The sequence below is a fragment of the Chiloscyllium plagiosum genome, unplaced genomic scaffold (assembly GCF_037043375.1).
Source record: "Chiloscyllium plagiosum isolate Xiang-an unplaced genomic scaffold, Cpla_swu_hap1 HiC_scaffold_39, whole genome shotgun sequence".
NCBI lineage: Eukaryota > Metazoa > Chordata > Chondrichthyes > Orectolobiformes > Hemiscylliidae > Chiloscyllium > Chiloscyllium plagiosum.
The window spans coordinates 18,409,672-18,429,879 of record NW_028270177.1 but is presented as its reverse complement, the minus strand read 5'-3'; the positions used below and the strand labels follow the sequence as shown (position 1 = coordinate 18,429,879).

The 20,208-nt window shown below is 42.3% G+C and overlaps 1 protein-coding gene across 1 annotated transcript in view; it reads left to right on the top strand.

The window, feature by feature from the left end:
• lysmd2 (LysM, putative peptidoglycan-binding, domain containing 2) overlaps window positions 1-10,410 on the top strand; it is a 70,754-nt gene extending 60,344 nt beyond the window's left edge. Inside the window, exon 3 of the mRNA XM_043677370.2 lies at window positions 6,330-10,410. Coding sequence (XP_043533305.1) covers window positions 6,330-6,393 — 64 coding nt within the window. The 3' untranslated portion in view covers window positions 6,394-10,410. The remainder of the gene's footprint in view (window positions 1-6,329) is intronic.
• The last annotated feature ends 9,798 nt before the right edge of the window (window positions 10,411-20,208 follow it).

Sequence of the window (20,208 nt, the reverse complement as noted above, 5' to 3'; positions counted from 1 at the left end):
CATTGTGTGAAAACGTTGCCCCTCGGGTCCTTTTTAAATCTTTCTCCTCTCATACCTCTGCCTTCTGGTTTTGGACTCTCCTACCCTCGGGAAACAACCTTAGCTCTTCAACTTCTCTATGCCCCTCATGATTTTATAAACTTCGATAAATTCACCCCCCCACCCCACCCCTAGTGAGTCCCTCCTTATACTCTTGGTAACATCCTTGTAAATCTTTTTTGCACCCTTCCAGTTTAATAGCATCCTTCCTATAGCTGAGCGACCAGAATTGTACACAGTACTCCAAACGTAGCCTCACCAGTGTCTTGAATAGCTGTAACATGACGTCCCAACTCCTGTACTCTACGCTCTGATCGATGAAGGCAAGCATACCAAATGCCACCTTCACCATCCTGTCTACCTGTAAAACCACTTTCAAGGAACTATGCCCCTGCACCCTCTGGTGTCTCTGTTCAACACTCCTCACGGCCATGTCATGTTTTGGAAAAGTTAAAACTCTTCATTTAAGCACAAATTTTGCTGTTAGGGCCCTGATTGAGTTAACTACTAAATAGTCCTGGCCAGAACTGAATTACGTGTGGGAGTCTCACTAATTTCAGGAACGGAAGGGAATTTCCATTTGATTGTATGTTTGATATAAGAGTTTAAATCTATTAATATGGAAAAATCATGCACCATCTATGGCAGAAAGGAGCTTGATGGACTGTGCATTGTAAACTTTATCGCAGATTTTCTTTTAGTCTTTCAAGATGACAGAGTTAAACTTTGAGCATCAGCATATATTAAAATTAATACTTGCGTTCAATTTGTTTCTATTTATTTAACTGATGGGTAGTGTAAACTAGAGAGCATGTACATTAGAGAGCATGGGATATGAGTCATTGTTTATGCCACTTGTTGCATTGTTTCATAAGGCATCCTACTGCTGTTGAGACACCTGGTCAACCAACTTGGTACAACATATCAATGTTTCCTTTCATTACTATGGCACCAGAAATGGAGATTAGATTAGATTAGATTCCCTACAGTGTGGAAACAGGCCCTTTGGCCCAACAAGTCCACACTGACCCTCCAAAGAGTAACCCACCCAGATTTGTACACTTTTCACTGTACTCCTGTATCACTGTGCTCATGTATCCCTGTACTTGAGTACATGTGACAATAAAACCTACATTTAATTCTAATTTTGTACATTGTCTGTTCCTAGTGTCAAATGGTTCTGGTGATTTTTCCTTGCAACTGACTAATGGTTTGTGTGGAGCCAGAAGTGGAAGAGAGTCCCACTTGCCACCTTGATGAATCAAAAATTAACTCCACTGTTTAAAACCACCATGCTGGGAATGCATAGTTGCTTGAACAAAGGGAATTGTGAACCTTTTGTCAGATTGATTTTCAGTTTGCCATGTTCTTTTTATTCCTAGCAAGAATGAGCATGCTGCTAAATTAAATGAGAGCTGTGGGTATAAAAGGCTTGGAAGCTAAACTGGCTATTAACATGCATGTCTTTTAGAGAGCTTTATCTGGTGCGACTTTTAAAACATTTTTCTTGGAAATTGAAATGCTTCAGGGAGAAAGTGATTTAATGTTTTTTCCAGTAGATACTTCATTATGGGATTTACCAACTACTATGTATATATGAACGGCAATGGTGGCTCAATGGCTAGCAGTGCTGCCTCACAGCGCCATAGACCCGTGTTCAATGCCAGCATCAGGCGGAGTTTGCACATTCTCCCAGTGTTTGCATGGGTTTCCTCCCACAGTCCAAAGATGTACAGGTTAGGTGAATTGGCCATGCCAAATTGTCCATAGTGTTCAGGGATGTGTAGGTTAGTGCATTGGCCAGGGGTAAATATAGGATAATTGGATCGGGGAATAGGTCTAGGTGGGTTACTCTTTGGAGGGTTGGTGTGAATTTGTTGGGCCGAAGGGCCTGTTTCCACACTGTAGGGATTCTATGATTCTCTGAACCTAATTTTCATTATTTTTATCGCATCTCCTTTTCCTAATAACATAAGATCTTCTTAGGTCTGTTCAGTTTACTTGGAGTTGGAGGAATGCCATCTGCATGTTTTGAGTCTCTTTTTCCCATATGTATAACTTTGTTCCGCCATACAACTCTGAGAACTGTGTTCCTCCAACAAGGTTAAATATCACATAACACCAGGTTAAACCTGTTGGACGATAACCTGGTTTGAGTGATTTTTAATTCCATCCACTCCAGTCCAACACCGGCTCATCTACATCATTCCTCCAACTATTTAGGTCTAAACTCTGGAATTCCTTCCTCTTTAAGACGTTTCCTAAATCCACCTCCTTTGGTCATCTGTCCCAATATCTCCTCCTTTGGCCCCCTATCACATTTTGGTGGATTAGGCCCCCGTGAAGCACTTTAAAATGGTTTATTGCATTAAGGAAGTGAGTAACAGACCGACTTGGTAAAACGTTTTCAAGGAAGTGAAAATCATCCCCTCCCTAGAGGAGGTGAGAAGACAAACAGTTTCTCTCTAGGGCTTTCCCAATCTTGGTTCCTCACCAACTATGTGCTGGATGAAAAAGTTAATTGGGTTTTTTAATCAACCTGTTCAGAAATGCTGCAAAACACCTCTGGCCCTTTTGCCATGGGCACTTCTTTGATTCTCCAGCAATTCATGCATTTACGTGATCATTTAGGGGCCTCTGCTGACAACCATCCCAGAGACCTGTCTTGGTAGGAGACAAACTGTGGATCTGTGGTTGATGGGTGAGAATGAGTAGGGTGAGCTCCTACATGTTGAAAGGTAGTAGCAATTATTGCCCAGAATGAGACTGGATTTTTCCTTCATTCTGTATAAATCGCAATAATCCTAATGTTTGTGGACCTAAAGATATTCATTTGCTCACAAAGTAAGAGACTGCACTGCCATTGTATGTTTGCTTGTGTTGTTACATGTCAGAACGAAGGGCTATTTATCACTTTATAGTCTTTCACCATACTTGGGAAGTACTGCCCTTCAAGTGACTGCGTAATCATTGGCTTTTTTTAATGGTGAGAGGTGCCTTTGGTCCTTTGTGAGCAATGACTAATTACCATTACCAAGGATATTTTTCACACAAACAGCCCTTGCAAATTCAAATTCACCCATGCTTTATCAAGACAGTGGGTAGCATCACTACATTTCTACTCATGGTCATTCTCAAAATTTCTACAGCTTCGACAAATGCTGTTTCCAAGAGTCTGCAAAAGACATTTATTACAAATGCATTTTCCCCCTCTCTAGCTTAATCCAATTTAATCTGTTGTTTTCTTCCTACTCATTGTCCATCCTATCTTCAATGTCAAAATCATTGTAGTAATCCAAATCCTTAATTGTACTGGCATTGTCCTTTCAATCTAGACTCTGTGCAGTGTTTCCCATGATTCAATGTCTAAAGAAGTGGTCCTTTTTACATTTGAATATTGTATGATTACTATCTCGTTTTCATGGCCTGATGAGTAGAATTTTCTATGCTTTACTCATACCAAGTTAGCAGTAAAAGTGTTGATTGTAGAAATTTCGGCCTCCTTTCAGTCTAGACTCTGTGCAGTGTTTCCCATGATTCATGACTTAAATTGGGGACTGAAGGGAGCAGGCAGAGAGAACCACATTTTCTCTGGACAGTGTCCTCGCTAGTTACACAAAGAATAAAAATTACCACAATTTTCATCTGTAATCTGTAGCTATCTGTCACTTGGTATGAATCTTTAAATCTGTAACTTATAAAGAATTTTTACTGAGTGTCATTGTGGTTCATGTTGCCAATTAGCTTGCTTGGTAATGCCCTCACGTTTGTGTCAGGAATGTGTACCTGCAAGCTCACTTGGTAGACTTGAGTGCTTAAGCTCAGCTGAGGAAGTGCTGCATTGTTGGACATATCCTTTCCGATCAGACATCTAATTCCATGGCACTATTTGAAGAATGGGATGTTCTCCCATTAATTGAATGCCAGTTCTTTCTCAAACAATAAATGAAGAACAAATTATATGGTCATTGTATTCATGTACTGTTAAAATGTGTTTTAGTTGAATGTTGCATTTGTATTAGCAGCTGTATCTGAAATGTACAGAACCAAAGAGTCATTTTGAACTCAAAATGTTGCCCCTGTTTCTGTCTCCATGGATACGATCAAACTTATTTTTAATTTTACTCATAGAATGTGGCTGGGCCAGCATTTGTTGCTAATTGCTGGTCTCCCTCGAAGGCGGTGGTGAGCTGCCTTCCTGAATGCTGAAGTCCACATGCTGTAGGTAGGTCCACGATGTCATTAAGGAGGGAATTCCAGGATCTGATCCAACGACAGTGAAGGAGTGGCATTATATTTCCAAGTCAGGATGATGACTTGTATGGTGGGAAATGTGCAAGTGATAGTGTCCCATGTATCTGCTGCCCTTGTCCTCGATGGTCATGGTTGTGGGTTTGGAAAGTGCTGTTTAAGGAGCTTTGGTGAATTTCTGCAGTGTATCTTGTAGATGGGAAGTGCTGTTGCTACTAAGCGTTGAGGCACGGAGGGAGTGAATGTTTGCCAATGTGGTACAGTTGAAGTGAGCTGCTTTGGCCTGGATGGTGTCAAGTTTCTTGAGTGTTATTGGAGCTGCACACACCCAGGCAAGTGGAGAGTATTGCATCACACTTCTGACTTGTGCCTTGTAGATGGTGAACAGGCTCTGGGGAGTCAAGAGGTGAGTTATTCACTGCAGGACTGCTAACCTCTGACTTGCGTTTGTAGCTATTGCTTTTATGTGATGAGTACAGTTCAGTTTCTGGTCGGTGGTAACCTTCAGGATGTTAACTGTGGGGGATTCAATGATGATTACACCACTGAATGTCAGGGAATAATGGTCGGATTCCCTTTGTTTTAGCCACTGCCTAGGATTCATATAGCACAATGTCACTTCCCACTTGCCAGGTCAAGCCTGGATATTGTGCAGACCATTAACTGCTTCAGTTGCTGAGACCAGAAAGTAATTCTGAACAGTAAAATAAAGACAGCTTTTCTGAGAAAATTTGCAACTTAAGGTAAATTAACTTGGCCAGCTTACTGGGGGAGTTAATTGCTGAATGTTTACAGATTTTATGATACAAAAGCAGATGATGATAGATCATTAGTACGTTGAGTTGAGTTGCGGAAAGGAGAAGACATTTCAGCAGAAGTGCATTTTCTTGGTTTGTGGAAGTCTCCAGGCTAAAAGTGTTGGAACGAAGGATCTAGGCCATCAGAGATAAGTCTTAACGTGATTCTCAGCAATCCAAAGAACTGCTTAGAAAAGAGCAATTTGAGTAAGAATTTAAGGAGTTCAGTTAGGAGTGACTGTAAAGGATTTTAATATTTAGTCATGGGATGTGAGCATTGTAGGCTAGGCTAGTATTTATTGCCCAGAAGGCAGGTAAGAGTAAACCACGTTGGCGTGAGTCTGTGGTCACATAGACTAGGTGAGAATGACAGGTTTCAATCTCCTCAAGGACTTCAGTGAACCAGCTGGTTTTTAATGATAATTAATAGTGGTCACATGTTTGCCACGAGCCTGGCTTTTTTTTTTAGATTATAGATTATATTACAGTGTGGATACAGGCCCTTCGGCCCAACAAGTCCACACTGACCCGCCGAAGCGCAACCCACCCATACTGTACATTTACCCCTTACCTAACACTACGGGCAATTTAGCATGGCCAATTCACCTGACCTGCACATCTTTGGACTGTGGGAGGAAACCGGAGCACCCGGAGGAAACCCACGCAGACACGGGGAGAACGTGCAAACTCCACACAGTCAGTCGCCTGAGGCGGGAATTGAACCCAGGTCTCAGGCGCTGTGAGGCAGCAGTGCTAACCACTGTACCACTGTACCACCGTGCCGCCCACAGATTTTTACTAAATTCAAATTTTGTCATCTCTATGGTCTGATTCAAGCCCCTGTCTCCAAAATTTTAATATTCTGAATAACTAATGACGTTAACACTATGCAACCACATCCTCTAAAATTGGTTGGAAAAATATTGAATTTGTGTCATATAATCTAGATTTTTCTTTCTTTTGCATTATATGCTTGTGTTAAAAGAACATTGGCTGTCCCATGTGAATATGTTCAGTGACTGACCACCCAGTAGTCAAATTGCAAAAATAAGACTTATTAGCTTTTTATAAAGCTTTTATCAAGCCATTTTCGCTCTGGGATCCAGCCTGACTACTATTTTGGGGTCATGACAATCAGATATTTGAAGAGAAATACAAAAATAAAAGATTATTTTTAAGATTTTAAAGAGAACAACTTATGAATCTCTGTAAGGTAATAATTAAATCTTTTACTTTCAACAGAACCGGTGATGCAGCATACAAAGATTATTCCTATGCAGAATCCTCCTACCAGAGTCGTCATTGAATACAGACCAGAATCCAGACTGACTGGACGGCCAGTGATAACAATGTTGTTCCATGTAGTTGTCAGAGTTGGAGACTTTGGCTTCTGAGGCACATACTGTGTGATCTGTAGGTTTCTGGGGGAGGGGGAAATTCGCTTTACCTTTTGCTTCAATCTATGCGGCGGATTGTATACCTTAGCAGGGCACTGGAATATGGTAAAAGGGAAAAGCAGCGTTTTAACTTGAACATTTTCAGTGTGCAGTGTGAGCTGCTGTTAATTTTGTGTTACCTTGTGCTTTCTCTCCCCCTTTTTCTATACTACAACAGCAAAATTTCTGTTGGTTTGCAGTGTGTGCTTATTTGCTGCAGTCCTGATCCAGCAGACCTACTGTGATACGGGATTGAAATTAGGTGTAAAGCAATTGCAACTCTGTAGTCCCTTCTACATCTTGCATGAGTTAACTGTTGTGCTTTCCTACTGTTCGGCACTCGAGTGGGTTTGGGCAGGGGTGAGTATAATTGCTTGGAGACTCGGCTCTGCAGAAGTTAATTAAATTCAAACTAAATGTGACCTTGGTTTATGATTTTGTGCAAAATGAGACTGGAGAGTAATCACACATTTATCGAATTGCCCAGAAGTCCTAGTCACGTATGATTAATGCAGTAGTTTTATACATAATAACTGGGATGAAGAGGTCACTTGTTCATAATCTCCAAATTAAAGCCAAAGGCAATTTAGAGTACCTTTCATTCTAAGCAACAGTCTCAATTTAGGGTGAAGATAGTGGGGTGATTGCAGGATTTCATCCTTTTAAAAAGTTTATGAAGCAGAACCTAATATGCAGGGACAGGAATGTTAAGCATTTGCTTTCAAGGTGATCAGTCTAAACGCAACTAGAAGTGTTTCATCAATACAGCTAACTTATTGCACTGTTAAGGTATTGCATGGGCAAAATCATACAGTCATAGCTGAACTACCGTCTATTAGAGGGGAGTTGTGGCTATTTTGAATATGGAACTGGCTGATTGAGTAAAGGAAATTTATGTTAACAGTAGGGAGTTGTTAGGGGTAAATAATTAGTCTTACCACTGCAGTGGTGAGAGTGATATGTTTTCACGTTGTTGTTTTGTACCACCATTTCAGTATTTTGTGAGCAATGCAGCTATTTGCTTGAATTCTACGAAGTGGCTGCTATTTTTGATCACTCTAATCCACAAGACTGAATGTTAAACTGGTGTAGACTGATTCTAATGTCTCCCCAGAAAATCAGGTTTCCCCCAATCTTCAGGCTCTGATTGACAAGTACAGTGTGCTGTGCCCCATTCTTCCTTCTGTTTTTATGCTCATGCGTTTGTTTTTAATTGCTGAAAATAAGTTTGTTGCACTGATTCAGGAACTATTCTTCTTTTGAGGTGAGGAGGAAGGAAAACACATGTTTTTCTTTGTTCTTGTGTGGTGGCCTTGCTTTAGACTGTTTCACCAAAGCTGTGACCACAGCTTGGCGCCAGGTGAATATAGTATGTTGGAACAGAAAGAAACTGAACAGCACATCTTACATTTCAATTAACCAGCTCCTTCAGCGCCTGAGCACTAAATCCTAATGCAGATACATTATTTTTAAAATAAAACCAGTTGGATTCTGCAGCCATTAAAATGGTGATGCTGACTAGTTTTATATATTATGATGTCTGAACTGGAGAGGCGTATTAAACAGTGTAAGCCACACTTTCTCAAACTTAGTAATATCTGTTCAGAATCTGATTGTACCAAAGAGATTGAGTGCAGTTCTTTCCCTGCAGGGGATTGTGGCAATGTGCCTAACCCTGTACGTTCTTCAATTAAGACTAGCCAGGTATTTATGATCAATTACTCAGTGATTCCTTAATTTAGAGTTACACCTTATAAATTGATTTAAAACCACAATACCCTTTTTAAAGCTCTTCTACTTAAGTTTTTATTATTTCTTTTTTCCTGATTCTTCTAATTTCTAGTTGCCTTTTTTAAAACTAGTGCAACTAGTTGGTGCTTGTTTTATAATATAACGTACTTCTGACAGTCAACAACAAAAAGTCAGATTTTGCATGCTCTTCCCATTATCCACGTAATTGTTGAGATGCTGTGATAGAGCTCACACCACCAAAAAAGATTGTCATGATATCACCTCCTAATCCAGGTTTACTTCTCTTAGCCACAGTCTGCATTTGACTTTATTTTCCTTGTTTTATTTTGACAGCAGTCTGTCTTTTATAAAAAAGAACATAGTTACTGCAATAAGTGCTAAGAAAATGGAGAAATATTCAGGTCTTGGATTTCAAACAAAGCAGTAGCTGCACAATAGGAACCAGTTTTAAGTATAGTCAATCTGCAGAGCTGGTGGTTGTCATCAAGCTGTGGATATTTGCTAAGGTCCCTTCACACCCAATTTGTTCACTCTGATTGATTGAACATTTTGAGTGGTGGAGCTGTTTGCTGTGCTCTTCACTACGTGAGATTTTCAGTCACTGCTGAATGCAGAGTGGGAGACATTACTCAGCAGTGACAAGGATCTGCCTTGAATGCATTCAGACAGATCCTTGCAGTGGTAATTTCAGTTCTGAATATTTGTTTTGTATCGCTTATACCTAAATATTAGAACATATTTTGATGACGGTTCGAACGTTAAAATGGAAAAACAGTACATATATTGTGAGAGGAATATCCAGAGTTCTTCACTTTGCTTTGCCTTTTATATATCAAACAATTAACCTAGCGATATCTATTTCACTGCTGTGAGCCATAAAAGGGAGGCAATTGATCTTTCAGACAATTTTAAGTATAGTTAATGAGGATTGTCTAAAATGCTTAATCGAAAATAGAAGCAAAAAGAAAACCCATAGATGCTGGAAGTCAAATTAAATCAAAACATTTTAGAAATATACAAGTGGATGATCATCTGAGGGAGTGATGTTAACATTTCATTGGGGCTATTAATCAGCAACAGGAGGTATATTGAGTACTTATTGATTTGTGTTATTGTTTTTTCATGTAGTAGCATTGCACATCAAAACTATTGTTTGCCACAAGTATTTTTTTTCCTTTTATTTTCAGGTATTTAAATGTATAACATTTTTGCTGTGTGCTTTCAGTTATGATCAATCCTATTTTACTTCTCCAAATAATCTTTTTTATTTATAAAGATGCTGTTAAGGAAATATTATAGGTATCCAATTGCTGGACAAATCTTCAAGATTTTTAAAATTCAGTATTAAAATGTCATTTTAACCAATAATTTTATCTGAAAATGATCTTTGTCCAAACATTTCCATTATTTTTAACAACATAATGCCACCTTATTGTAGATTACTGATGGTTATTTTAAACTTTGTCTCAAGAGCACATCTTTCTTACAATCATGTTATAAAATTGAAGAATTCACAACATACTTCCTCCCTGGATTCTTAAATATTAATTTCTTCAAGTCTCAGCCTCTCCTCTTTTTAATCAGGCATCCACAAAAGAAATGTTTGATTTTCACCATAATACATTTTCAACTCCAGAGTTAACATCGATGCAGATTGTGAAAAAAAATTGTTTGATCATCTGAAAATCTGCACTGTTGCAAACCAAACTGGTTTAGAACTGTAATGATCTTCACATTTGCTTATGTTCAATTTTGAGCAAGGATATATGGATAAGAAATCCAAAATGCCTTTTATTTTTGTGAAAATGCGCTATTAAAACCGTATTAATTAATTTTTATTTTTATTGCCTTCTCTTTCTGTTCATAAATTGACTGAAGGTTGTCTTGCTTCCAAAACTATATTGAACAAAAATGATTTGGAAGAATACAGTTACAGATGATTATTCTAAACATGTGGAGCTCTGTGACTTCATTCTGAAGAGTCAAGTGGAAAAACTGATGCAGTGAACTTTTAGCGCATGAATTGTTTGTGTTTCAATGGTGTGGCCTTAGTTTTTTTAAATGTACTGGCATTGAACAGTTGTTCTCTGGTTAATACTTCATTTGACAATCTGCAATAAATGGATTTTGTTAAACTTCAGTCTGATGTGGTGTGTTCCTTATATTTTTAGTCACATACTAAAACGTGTCTTTAATTTTTAAGACAAATGTGAACATGTTGAATTTTTGTTAGCTTTTGAGGAAGTACATCGACCATTTCTAAAAACGTTGAATGGCTGTGCCCTTTTGTGTGAAAGGACTATGAATGCATATTTTAAAGAAAATCTATTTGACTAACTTTAATTTATTAGTATATTTAAAGGCTAAAATTGAGTTCCAAGCTCCCTTATTTTAAAAATACAGTGCAAGTCACATGAGAATTCTGAATGTAAAATTGTTTTTGAAACCTTTGGATAGGGGCCACAGTGTTACGTATTTGAAGATTGTCTTCCCACGTTTTAAAGCTATATATTCAGATGAAGCCTCCAATTGAATATTGTTTTCAGAAAAGAAAAACTTTTTTAGGTTAATTGCAAGAAATGGGATTTATCTCACTTGTGGATTTTTAAAAATTCACTTATGGGATGTGAGTGTCGTTGGCTGGGATTTATTGCCTATCCCTAGTTGTTCCTGAGATTGTGGTGCTGAGTTGCCTTCTTCAACCACTGCAATACATATACTCTAGTTGACCCACTATGCTGTAAGGGAGGGAGTTTGGGAGTTCCGGGATTTTGATCCGGTGACCTTGGGCAAATTCTGAAGCCAGGATTGTGATGCCCTAATTCAGCCATGAGCAGTGATTGTGAACCTGATGTGGTTCTAGCTTTCATTATACTAATTCCCCATGCAGTGTTTAGATAAATAAGACACTCTGTAAGCAGTTCTGCTGGTGTTATCAAAATGAATGCCTTGAAGGAAAGATAAACTGAAGGATTTCAAGAATAAGGATAATTTTTTAAAAGTACTCACAGTGGCATTTGTGTGAAGAAAGTAAGGTTTGTTCTCATAATTCAGTTATGTTTAGTTTAGCGATGGAAAGGGATAGGTACACACCACAGGTCAAGAGTTACCAATGAGGCAAGGGCAATTATAATGCGATTAGGTAAGAATTAGGATGCATAGAATGGAGTAGCAAAATGCGGCGGATGCAGACAATGGAAATGTGGAGCTGGCTTAAGGAACAGATATTGTGTGTCCTTGATAGGTATGACCCTGTCAGGCAGGGAGGAAGCGATAAGGTAAGGGAATCGTGGTTTACTACAGAAATTGCATTTCTTGTTAAGCAGAAGGAGGCTTATGTGTTGATGAGGCAAGATGGTTCAGATGGTGCGATGGAGAGTTACAGATCAGCTACGAAGGATTTAAAGAGAGAGTTAAGAAGAGCATAGAGAGGACACGAGCGGTCTTTAGCAAATAGTATAAAGGAGCACCCTAAAACTTTCTATAGGTATGTAAAGAATAAGAAGATGACTAGGGTAGGAATAGGGCCAATCAAAGACAGAAGTGGCAAGTTGAAGGTGGACCTTATGGAGATCGGAGAGGTGCTAAATGAACATTTGTCATCGGTTTTCACCCAGGAAAAGGAGAATATTGTAGAGGAGAAGAATGAGGTATGAGATATTAGACTAGAAAGGATCGAGGTTAGTTATGAACAGGTGTTATCAATTCTAGAAGGAGTGAAAGTAGACAAGTCCCCTTGCCAGATGGGATCTATCCGAGGATTCTCTGGGAAGCTAGGGAGGAGATAGCGCCTTTGGCTTTGATATTTGAGTCATAATTGTCTACAGGTTTAGTACCAGAGGACTGGAGGATTGCAAATGTTGTGCCCTTGTTCAAGAAGGGCAGTAGAGATGACCCAGGTAATTATAGACCAGTGAGCCTTACTTCTGTTATAGGAAAGGATTATAAGAGATGAGATTTATAATCATCGAGCAGGCAACAATTTGATTTCAGATAGTCAACATGGTTTCATCAAGGGCAGATCGTGTCTCACAAACCTCATTGAGTTTTTTGAGAAGGTGACCAAGCATGTAGATGAGGGTAGGGCAGTTGACGTGGTATACATGGACTTCAGTAAAGCCTTTGATAAGGTTCCACATGGTAGGCTGTTGGAGAAAATGCAGAAGCATGGGATTGAGGGTAATTTAGCAGTTTGGATTAGAAACTGGCTTTCTGAAAGAAAGCAGCGAGTGGTGGTTGATGGAAAATATTCAGCCTGGAGTCTAGTTACCAGTGGTGTGGCGCAAGGATCTGTTTTGGGACTACGACTGTTTGTCATTTTTATAAATGACTTAGACGCAGGCATAGGTGGATGACTTAGTAAATTTGCAGATGACACTAAAGTCAGTGGAATAGTGGACAGTTTGGAAGAATGTTACAGATCGCAGGGGCCTTGGATAAACTGCAGAATTGGGCTAAGAGGTGGAAAATGGAGTTCAATGCAGCTAAATGTGAGGTGAAGCAATTTGGGAAAAATAACAGGAAGGCAGAGTACTTGGTCAATGGAAAGATTCTTTGGTAGTGTGGATGTGCAGAGCGATCTTGGAGTCAACGTACACTGATCCCTGAAAGTTGCCACCCAGGTTGATAGTGCTGTTAAGAAAGCATACAGTGTGTTAGGTTTCATTTGTAGAGGGTTTGAGTTCCGGAGCCACAATATCATGCTGCAACTACACAAAACGCTAGTGCAGCCACACTTGGGATGTTGTGTACAGTTCTGGTCGCCCCATTAGAGGAAGGATGTGGAAGCATTGGAAAAGGTGCAGAGGAGATTTATGAGGATGTTGCCTGGTCTGGAGGGGTGGTCTTATGAGGAAAGGCTGAGAGACTTGTGTCTGTTCTCATTGGCAAGAAGAAGGCCAAGAGGAGATTTGATAGAGATATACAACATGGTCAGACAATTAGATAGGGTAGACAGTGAAAGTCTTTTTCCTAGGATGATGACATCAGCTTGTACGAGGAGGCATAACTACAAATTGAGGGGTGATAGATTTAAGACAAATGTCAGACGCAGATTCTTTACTCGGAGAGTGGTAAGGGTGTGGAATGCCCTACCTGCCGATGTATTTAACTCAGCCACATTAGGGAGATTTAAATAATCCTTAGATAAGCACATGGATGGTGATGGGATAGTGTAGGGGGATGAGCTGAGAAGAGTTCACAGATCGGCGCAACATTGAGAGCCGAAGGGCCTGTTCTGCGCTGTATTGTTCTATGTTCAATTTTAGAGATAAAACTATATCTGTCTTTCCTGCAATTTCATATTTGTGTCCTCCTAATCATGTTCGTTCTTGCCAGACTATTGAAACAGCCTTTTTCAAAGTCATAAATGGCACCCTCCTGAAACTCCAATTTGTATCTTTGTTCCTTCTGGACTTGAATATTCCAATACAGTTGTTGCTGGCCTCCAGTCATCCACCCTACATGTATGACCAAATGTCTGCCTGTATTCTTACTCTAATCAAGTCCAGTAAATCCCCAAATATTCATGTTCTCATTGAATTTCTTTGGTGGTTTTGCATTGCCTCAATTTTTGAAATTCCCCTTACCCTGTTTCAAATTCCTCCATGGCTTCTTTCTGCCCATTTTCTAATTTACCCTACCACCCACCAATTCTGTCAACCAGTACATCCCTGATTAGAATTGTTCTACGATTGGCAGTCTTGTCTTCAGCTGCATAGGTCCTAACATCTGGAATTTCTATTGTCAATGTATCCATCTCTCCTTCCTCCTTTTAAAAATTTCCCCTTAAAACTTACTACTTTGACAGAACATGCCAAAACTTATGACAGGGATACATTGCTTTCTTTGTGTCTTAGTGTCCAATTCTGTTTGTCCCTATGAAGTGCATTTAGATAAATGTAAAGCATGATAAATGCAAGTTCTCGTTTTATTTCCATCTAATATTCCTGATTTGTATGTAGGCTCAACACCAATTTTTTTTATTGGGGTTTGTATCTCAGCCGATTTCATTGTTGCAAAGGCTGTCTTAATAGTACAAAAAGCTGTTTGGTTCGTGGGTGTTTTTCTAACAGGATCATTTCCTCACTTTCTTTTCACAATAAAGCCTTGTTCACTCCATTGGAAGCTGCTCATTTGATTGAGGGGAGATGATGCTCCAAGTTCTGGAGTGAACATTCTTTTTTAAATTAAAGGTAACTTTTATGATGCGGCTTCAGATAATTGTAATAAAACTGTTACAGTCCCTCCATTAGCCTCTATCACATCTACGACTCATGTAAGTAATATCCAAGGACAATATTGCTCTGTTTTTGGTTAACCTGTTACACTTCAAAGAAATCTAACTGTGAATGTAGTTCCTTTCAAACATTTCTCTAAAATAGTTCATGTGGAGTTGGGCACTTTCAGCTTGCTGTCAAGTTCTAATTGAAAATTTCATTTAGTCAGAAGAATACTACTTGTGTTCAGAGAGATAATCATGATGTGGGAATAGAAACTTATTTTGAATATCCAATGAATCATACACTCCCTGGTTCATTCTAATACATACAAAGAAATTTGCCTTCATTCGTTGATTGTAATGATAATGTGCTTTGGTGTTAACTTTACAAGAACATTTGTAATGCACCCCATAGCACATTATTAATTTCCAACTAGGTTAATTTTTAAACTGCGATGAGTACATCTATCATTGAGGATACAGTTGAGGATAACTTTGTGCTTATTGACTTGTGCCCACTTTAGAACTAGATTGAGGCAGATCACACTTAGTTCATTGTAAACTTTTACAAACTGCAAAAACAGAAGGCTGGATAAACATGTCTCCATTTGGGATTTACCAAAGATTTGCTTCAGTTCACTTTTATTACTGTTGTGTTATATAATCATGTTATATATTGGTTGACAATTATGAAAATAAATCTAGACCATGAGCGTTTTAGGGATTCCTTCAGGTCCTTTTTCGGATTTGTTTGAACAGAGAATCTGTTTCAGTTGGACAAGGAGAATTACAAATGCAAGAACGTGAGAAGGGCAATGATAAGCTACTTGGCCATGGAAGCCTATGCTGCCATTTGATAAGGTCGTGATTGATTGTGGCCTTCACTCCAGTTTTCTGTCTACCCTCCATGATCCATAACTCCCTTAAAAGAGACCGGCGGAGCAACTTTTTCACACAGAGGGTGGTACATGTATGGAATGAGCTGCCAGAGAAAGTGGTAGAAGGCTGGTACAATTGCAACGTTTAAGAGGCATTTGGATGGGTATATGAATAGGAAGGGTTTGGAGGGATATGGGCCGGGCAGGTGGGACTAGATTGGGTTGGGATATCTGGTCGGCATGAACCGAAGGGTCTGTTTCCGTGCTGTACATCTCTATGACTCTATGAACTCAATCTTGAATATATTCAATAGTCCAGCCTCCACTATTTTCTGCCAAAGAGTCAGACTAATGACCCCTCGCACCCAAATAAATTTCTTATCAGTCTGAAATGGGAATCCGCTAATTTTTAAATTGTGCTCCAGGCCCTACACTCCCCAACAAGGGGACATATTCTCCCAGCATTTGTGTTGTCAAGCTGCGAGGAGAAAGTGAGGTCTGCAGATGCTGGAGATCAAAGTTGAAACTTTATTGCTGGAACAGCACAGCAGGTCAGGCAGCATCCAGGGAACAGGAGATTCGACGTTTCGGGCACATTCCTGAAGAAGGGCCTGTGCCCGAAACGTCGAATCTCCTGTTCCCTGGATGCTGCCTGACCTGCTGTGCTGTTCCAGCAATAAAGATTCAACTGTTGTCAAGCTGCCTCAATCTTCCACGTTTCAATAAGAGCACCTCTCATTCTTCTAAATTCCAATGGGTATTTAGTCCAACCTGTTCAAATTTGCTCATACTTAAGCCCCCTCATCTCGTGAATGAGTGGAGTGAACCGTTTCTAATAGCGTTATATCCTTCTTTGAATAAAGAGACCAAAATTGTACAGAGTATGCCAGATGCAGTCCAGACGAAGCCCGATAACAGCTGCAGAAGCACTTCCCTTCGTTTATACTCATTCATGTTGTATGAAATGCCAACATTCCATTTGCCTTCTAAATCACTTGGATACCCACTTGGGTTATTCATATAGAGTCATAGAGATGTACAGCATGGAAACAGACCCTTCGGTCCAACCCGTCCATGCCGACCAGATATCCTAACACAATCTAGTCCCACTTTCCAGCACCCGGCCCATATCTCTCCAAACCCTTCCTATTCATATACCCATCCAAATGCCTCTTAAATGTTGCAATTGTACCAGCCTCCACCACATCCTCTGGCAGCTCATTCCGTACACGTACCACTCTCTGCATGAAAAAGTTGCCCCTTAAGTCTCTTGTATATCTTTCCCCTCTGAACCTAAATCTATGCCCTCTAGTTCTGGACTCCCCCACCCCAGGGAAAAGACTTTGTCTATTTACCCTATCCATGCCCCTCATAATTTTGTAAACCTCAAAGGTCACCCCTCAGCCTCTGATGCTCCAGGGAAAACAGCCCCAGCCTTTTCAGCCTCTCTCTGTAGCTCAGAACCTCTAACCCTGGCAACATCCTTGTAAATCTTTTCTGAACCCTTTCAAGTTTTACAACATTTTTCCGATAGGAAGGAGACCAGAATTGCACCGATCATGCAGCCTCCGCGATTGCCGCCTAGACAACCACCTCCACGATCACCAGGAAGTCCATCACCGACAGATTCGCAGCCTCCGAGGAGTCCACAGCCACCGGGAACACCGTTTCTGCCGTCGCCGCACCTACTTCTGCCCCCAGTGACGTCACTCACCTGCACAACGACCACGCCGCATGTGTCTCCGCCTCCACGCCGATCTCCACTTCCACGCCGATCTCCGCCTCCACGCCGATCTCCGCCTCCACGCCGATCTCCGCCTCCACGCCGATCTCCGCCTCCACGCCGATCTCCGTCTCCAAGCTGAGCTCCACCCCCGCGCTGATCTCCGCCCCCACGCCTAACCCCGCCCCCATGCCTAACCCCACCCTCACACCTAACCCTGCCCCCACACTGATCTCTGCCCCCACGCCCAACCCCGCCCCCACGCCCAACTCTGCCCCCACACCTAACTCCGCCCCCACGCCTAACCCCGCCCCACTCCCAGCTCCTAACCCTGCCATATTTTCACCATCCCTCCAGACCTCTCCCTCTCTGAAGATGAAAGATCAGTCCTCAGAAGAGGCCTCACCTTCATCCCCTGATACTCACAGATTAACGAGTTCAACACGCGGCAAGACATCGAACAATTCTTCCACCGCCTTTGCCTCCATGCCTACTTCTTCAACCAGGATTCTCGCGCTCCCCCGACGACCCCTTCTCCCGCCTCCAACACACCCCATCCACCTGGACACCCCGTGCTCGCCTCTTACCTGCCCTCGATCTCTTCATAGCCAACTGCCGCCGCGTCATTAACTGCCTCAACCTGTCCACCCCTCTTACCCACTCCAACCTCTCACCCTCGCAACGTGCAGCCCTCCACTCCCTCTGCTCCAACCCCAACCCCACTATCACACCGGCAGACAAGGGAGGCGCGGTGCTAGTTTGGCGCACCGATCTTTACACCACTGAGGCTAAACGCCAGCTCGCGGACACCTCCTCCTACTGCCCCCTTGACCATGACCCCACCTCCCACCACCAAACCATCATCTCCCAGACCTCATCACCTCAGGGGATCTCCCATCCACCGCCTCCAACCTCATAGTCCCACAGCCCTGCACCGCCCGTTTCTACCTCCTGCCCAAAATCCACAAACCTGACTGCCCCGGACGACCCATTGTCTCAGCCTACTCCTGCCCCACCGAACTCATCTCTGTATACCTCGACACGGTCCTGTCTCCCTTAGTCCAAGAACTCCCCACCTACATTCGGGACACCACCCACGCCCTCCACCTCTTCCATGATTTTCACTTCCCTGGCCCCCAACGCCTTATCTTCACCATGGACATCCAGTCCCTATACACCTCCATCCCCCATCACGAAAGCCTCAAAGCCCTCCGCTTCTTCCTTTCCCGCCGTACCAACCAGTATCCTTCCACTGACACCCTCCTTTGACTGACTGAATTGGTCCTCACTCTGAACAACTTCTCTTTCCAATCCTCCCACTTCCTCCAAACCAAAGGAGTAGCCATTGGCACCTGCATGAACCCCAGCTATGCCTGCCTCTTCGTCGGATATGTGGAACAGTCCATCTTCCGCAGCTACACTGGCACCACCCACCTTTTCCTCTGCTACATCGATACCTGTATCGGCGCTACCTCGTGCTCCCACAAGGAGGTTGAACAGTTCATCCACTTTACCAACACCTTCCACCCGGACCTCAAATTTACCTGAACCGTCTCAGACTCCTCCCTCCCCTTCCTAGACCTCTCCATTTCTATCTCAGGCGACTGACTCAACACGGACATTTACTATAAACCGACTGACTCCCACAGCGACCTAGATTACACCTCCTCCCACCCTGCCCCATGTAAAAATGCCATCCCATATTCCTAATTCCTTCGCCTCCGCCGCATCTGCTCCAAGGAGGACCAATTCCAATACCGAACAACCCAGATGGCCTCCTTCTTCAAAGACCACAATTTCTCCTCAGACGTGGTTGACGATGTTCTCCACCGTATCTTCTCCACTTCCCGCTCCTCCGCCCTTGAACCCTGCCCCTCCAATCGCCACCAGGACAGAACCCCACTGGTCCTCACCTATCACCCCACCAACCTCCAGATACATCATATCATTCTTCGTCATTTCTGCCACCTCCAAACAGACCCAACTACCAGGGATATATTTCCCTCCCCTCCCCTATCAGCGTTCTGGAAAGGCCACTCCCTCCGCGACTCCCTCGTCAGGTCCACATCCTCTACTAACCCAACCTCCACTCCCAGCACCTTCCCCTGCAACCGCAAGAAATGCAAAACTTGCACCCACACCTCCCCCCTCACTTCCCTCCAAGGCCCCAAGGGATTCTTCCATATCTGTCACAAATTCACCTGCACCTCCACACACATCATTTACTGCATCCGCTGCACCCGATGTGGCCTCCTCTACATTGGGGAGACAGGCCGCCTACTTGCGGAACGTTTCAGAGAACACCTCTGGGACACCCGGATCAACCAACCCAATCGCCCCTTGGCTGAACACTTTAACTCCCCCTCCACTCCACCAAGAACATGCAGGTCCTTGGCCTCCTCCATCGCCAGACCATAGCAACATGACGGCTGGAGGAAGAGCGCCTCATCTCCCGCCTAGGAACCCTCCAACCACAAGGGATGAATGCAGATTTCTCCAGCTTCCTCATTTTCCCCTCCCCCCACCTTATCTCAGTCCCAACCTTCGGACTCAGCACCACCTTCTTGACCTGCAATCTTCTTCCCGACCTCTCCGCCCTGCCCCCTCTCTGGCCTATCTCCTTCACCTTAACCTCCTTCCACCTATCGCATTCCCAACGCCTCTCCCCCAAGTCCCTCCTCCCTACCTTTTATCTTAGCCTGCTTGGCACACCGTCCTTATTCTTGAAGAAGGGCTTGTGCCCGAAACGTCGATTCTCCTGCTCCTTGGATGCTGCCTGACCTGCTGCACTTTTCCAGCAACACATTTTTCAGCTCTGATCTCCAGCATCTGCAGTCCTCACTTTCTCCTCCTTGCACGCAATATTCCAACAGTGGTCTAACCAATGTCCTGTACAGCCACAACATGACCTCCCAACTCCTGTACTCAATATTCTGACCAATAAAGGAAAGCATACCAAATGCCTTCTTCACTATATGCTAGCACTCAGAGCTTTCTCTGAACCACAGAGTTCTGCAGACCTTTTCCATTCAAATAAAATGCTGCCTTTCTATTCTTGGTGCCAAAGTGGACAAGTTCATATTTTAAAAAATTCTGCCCATTCACTTAAACT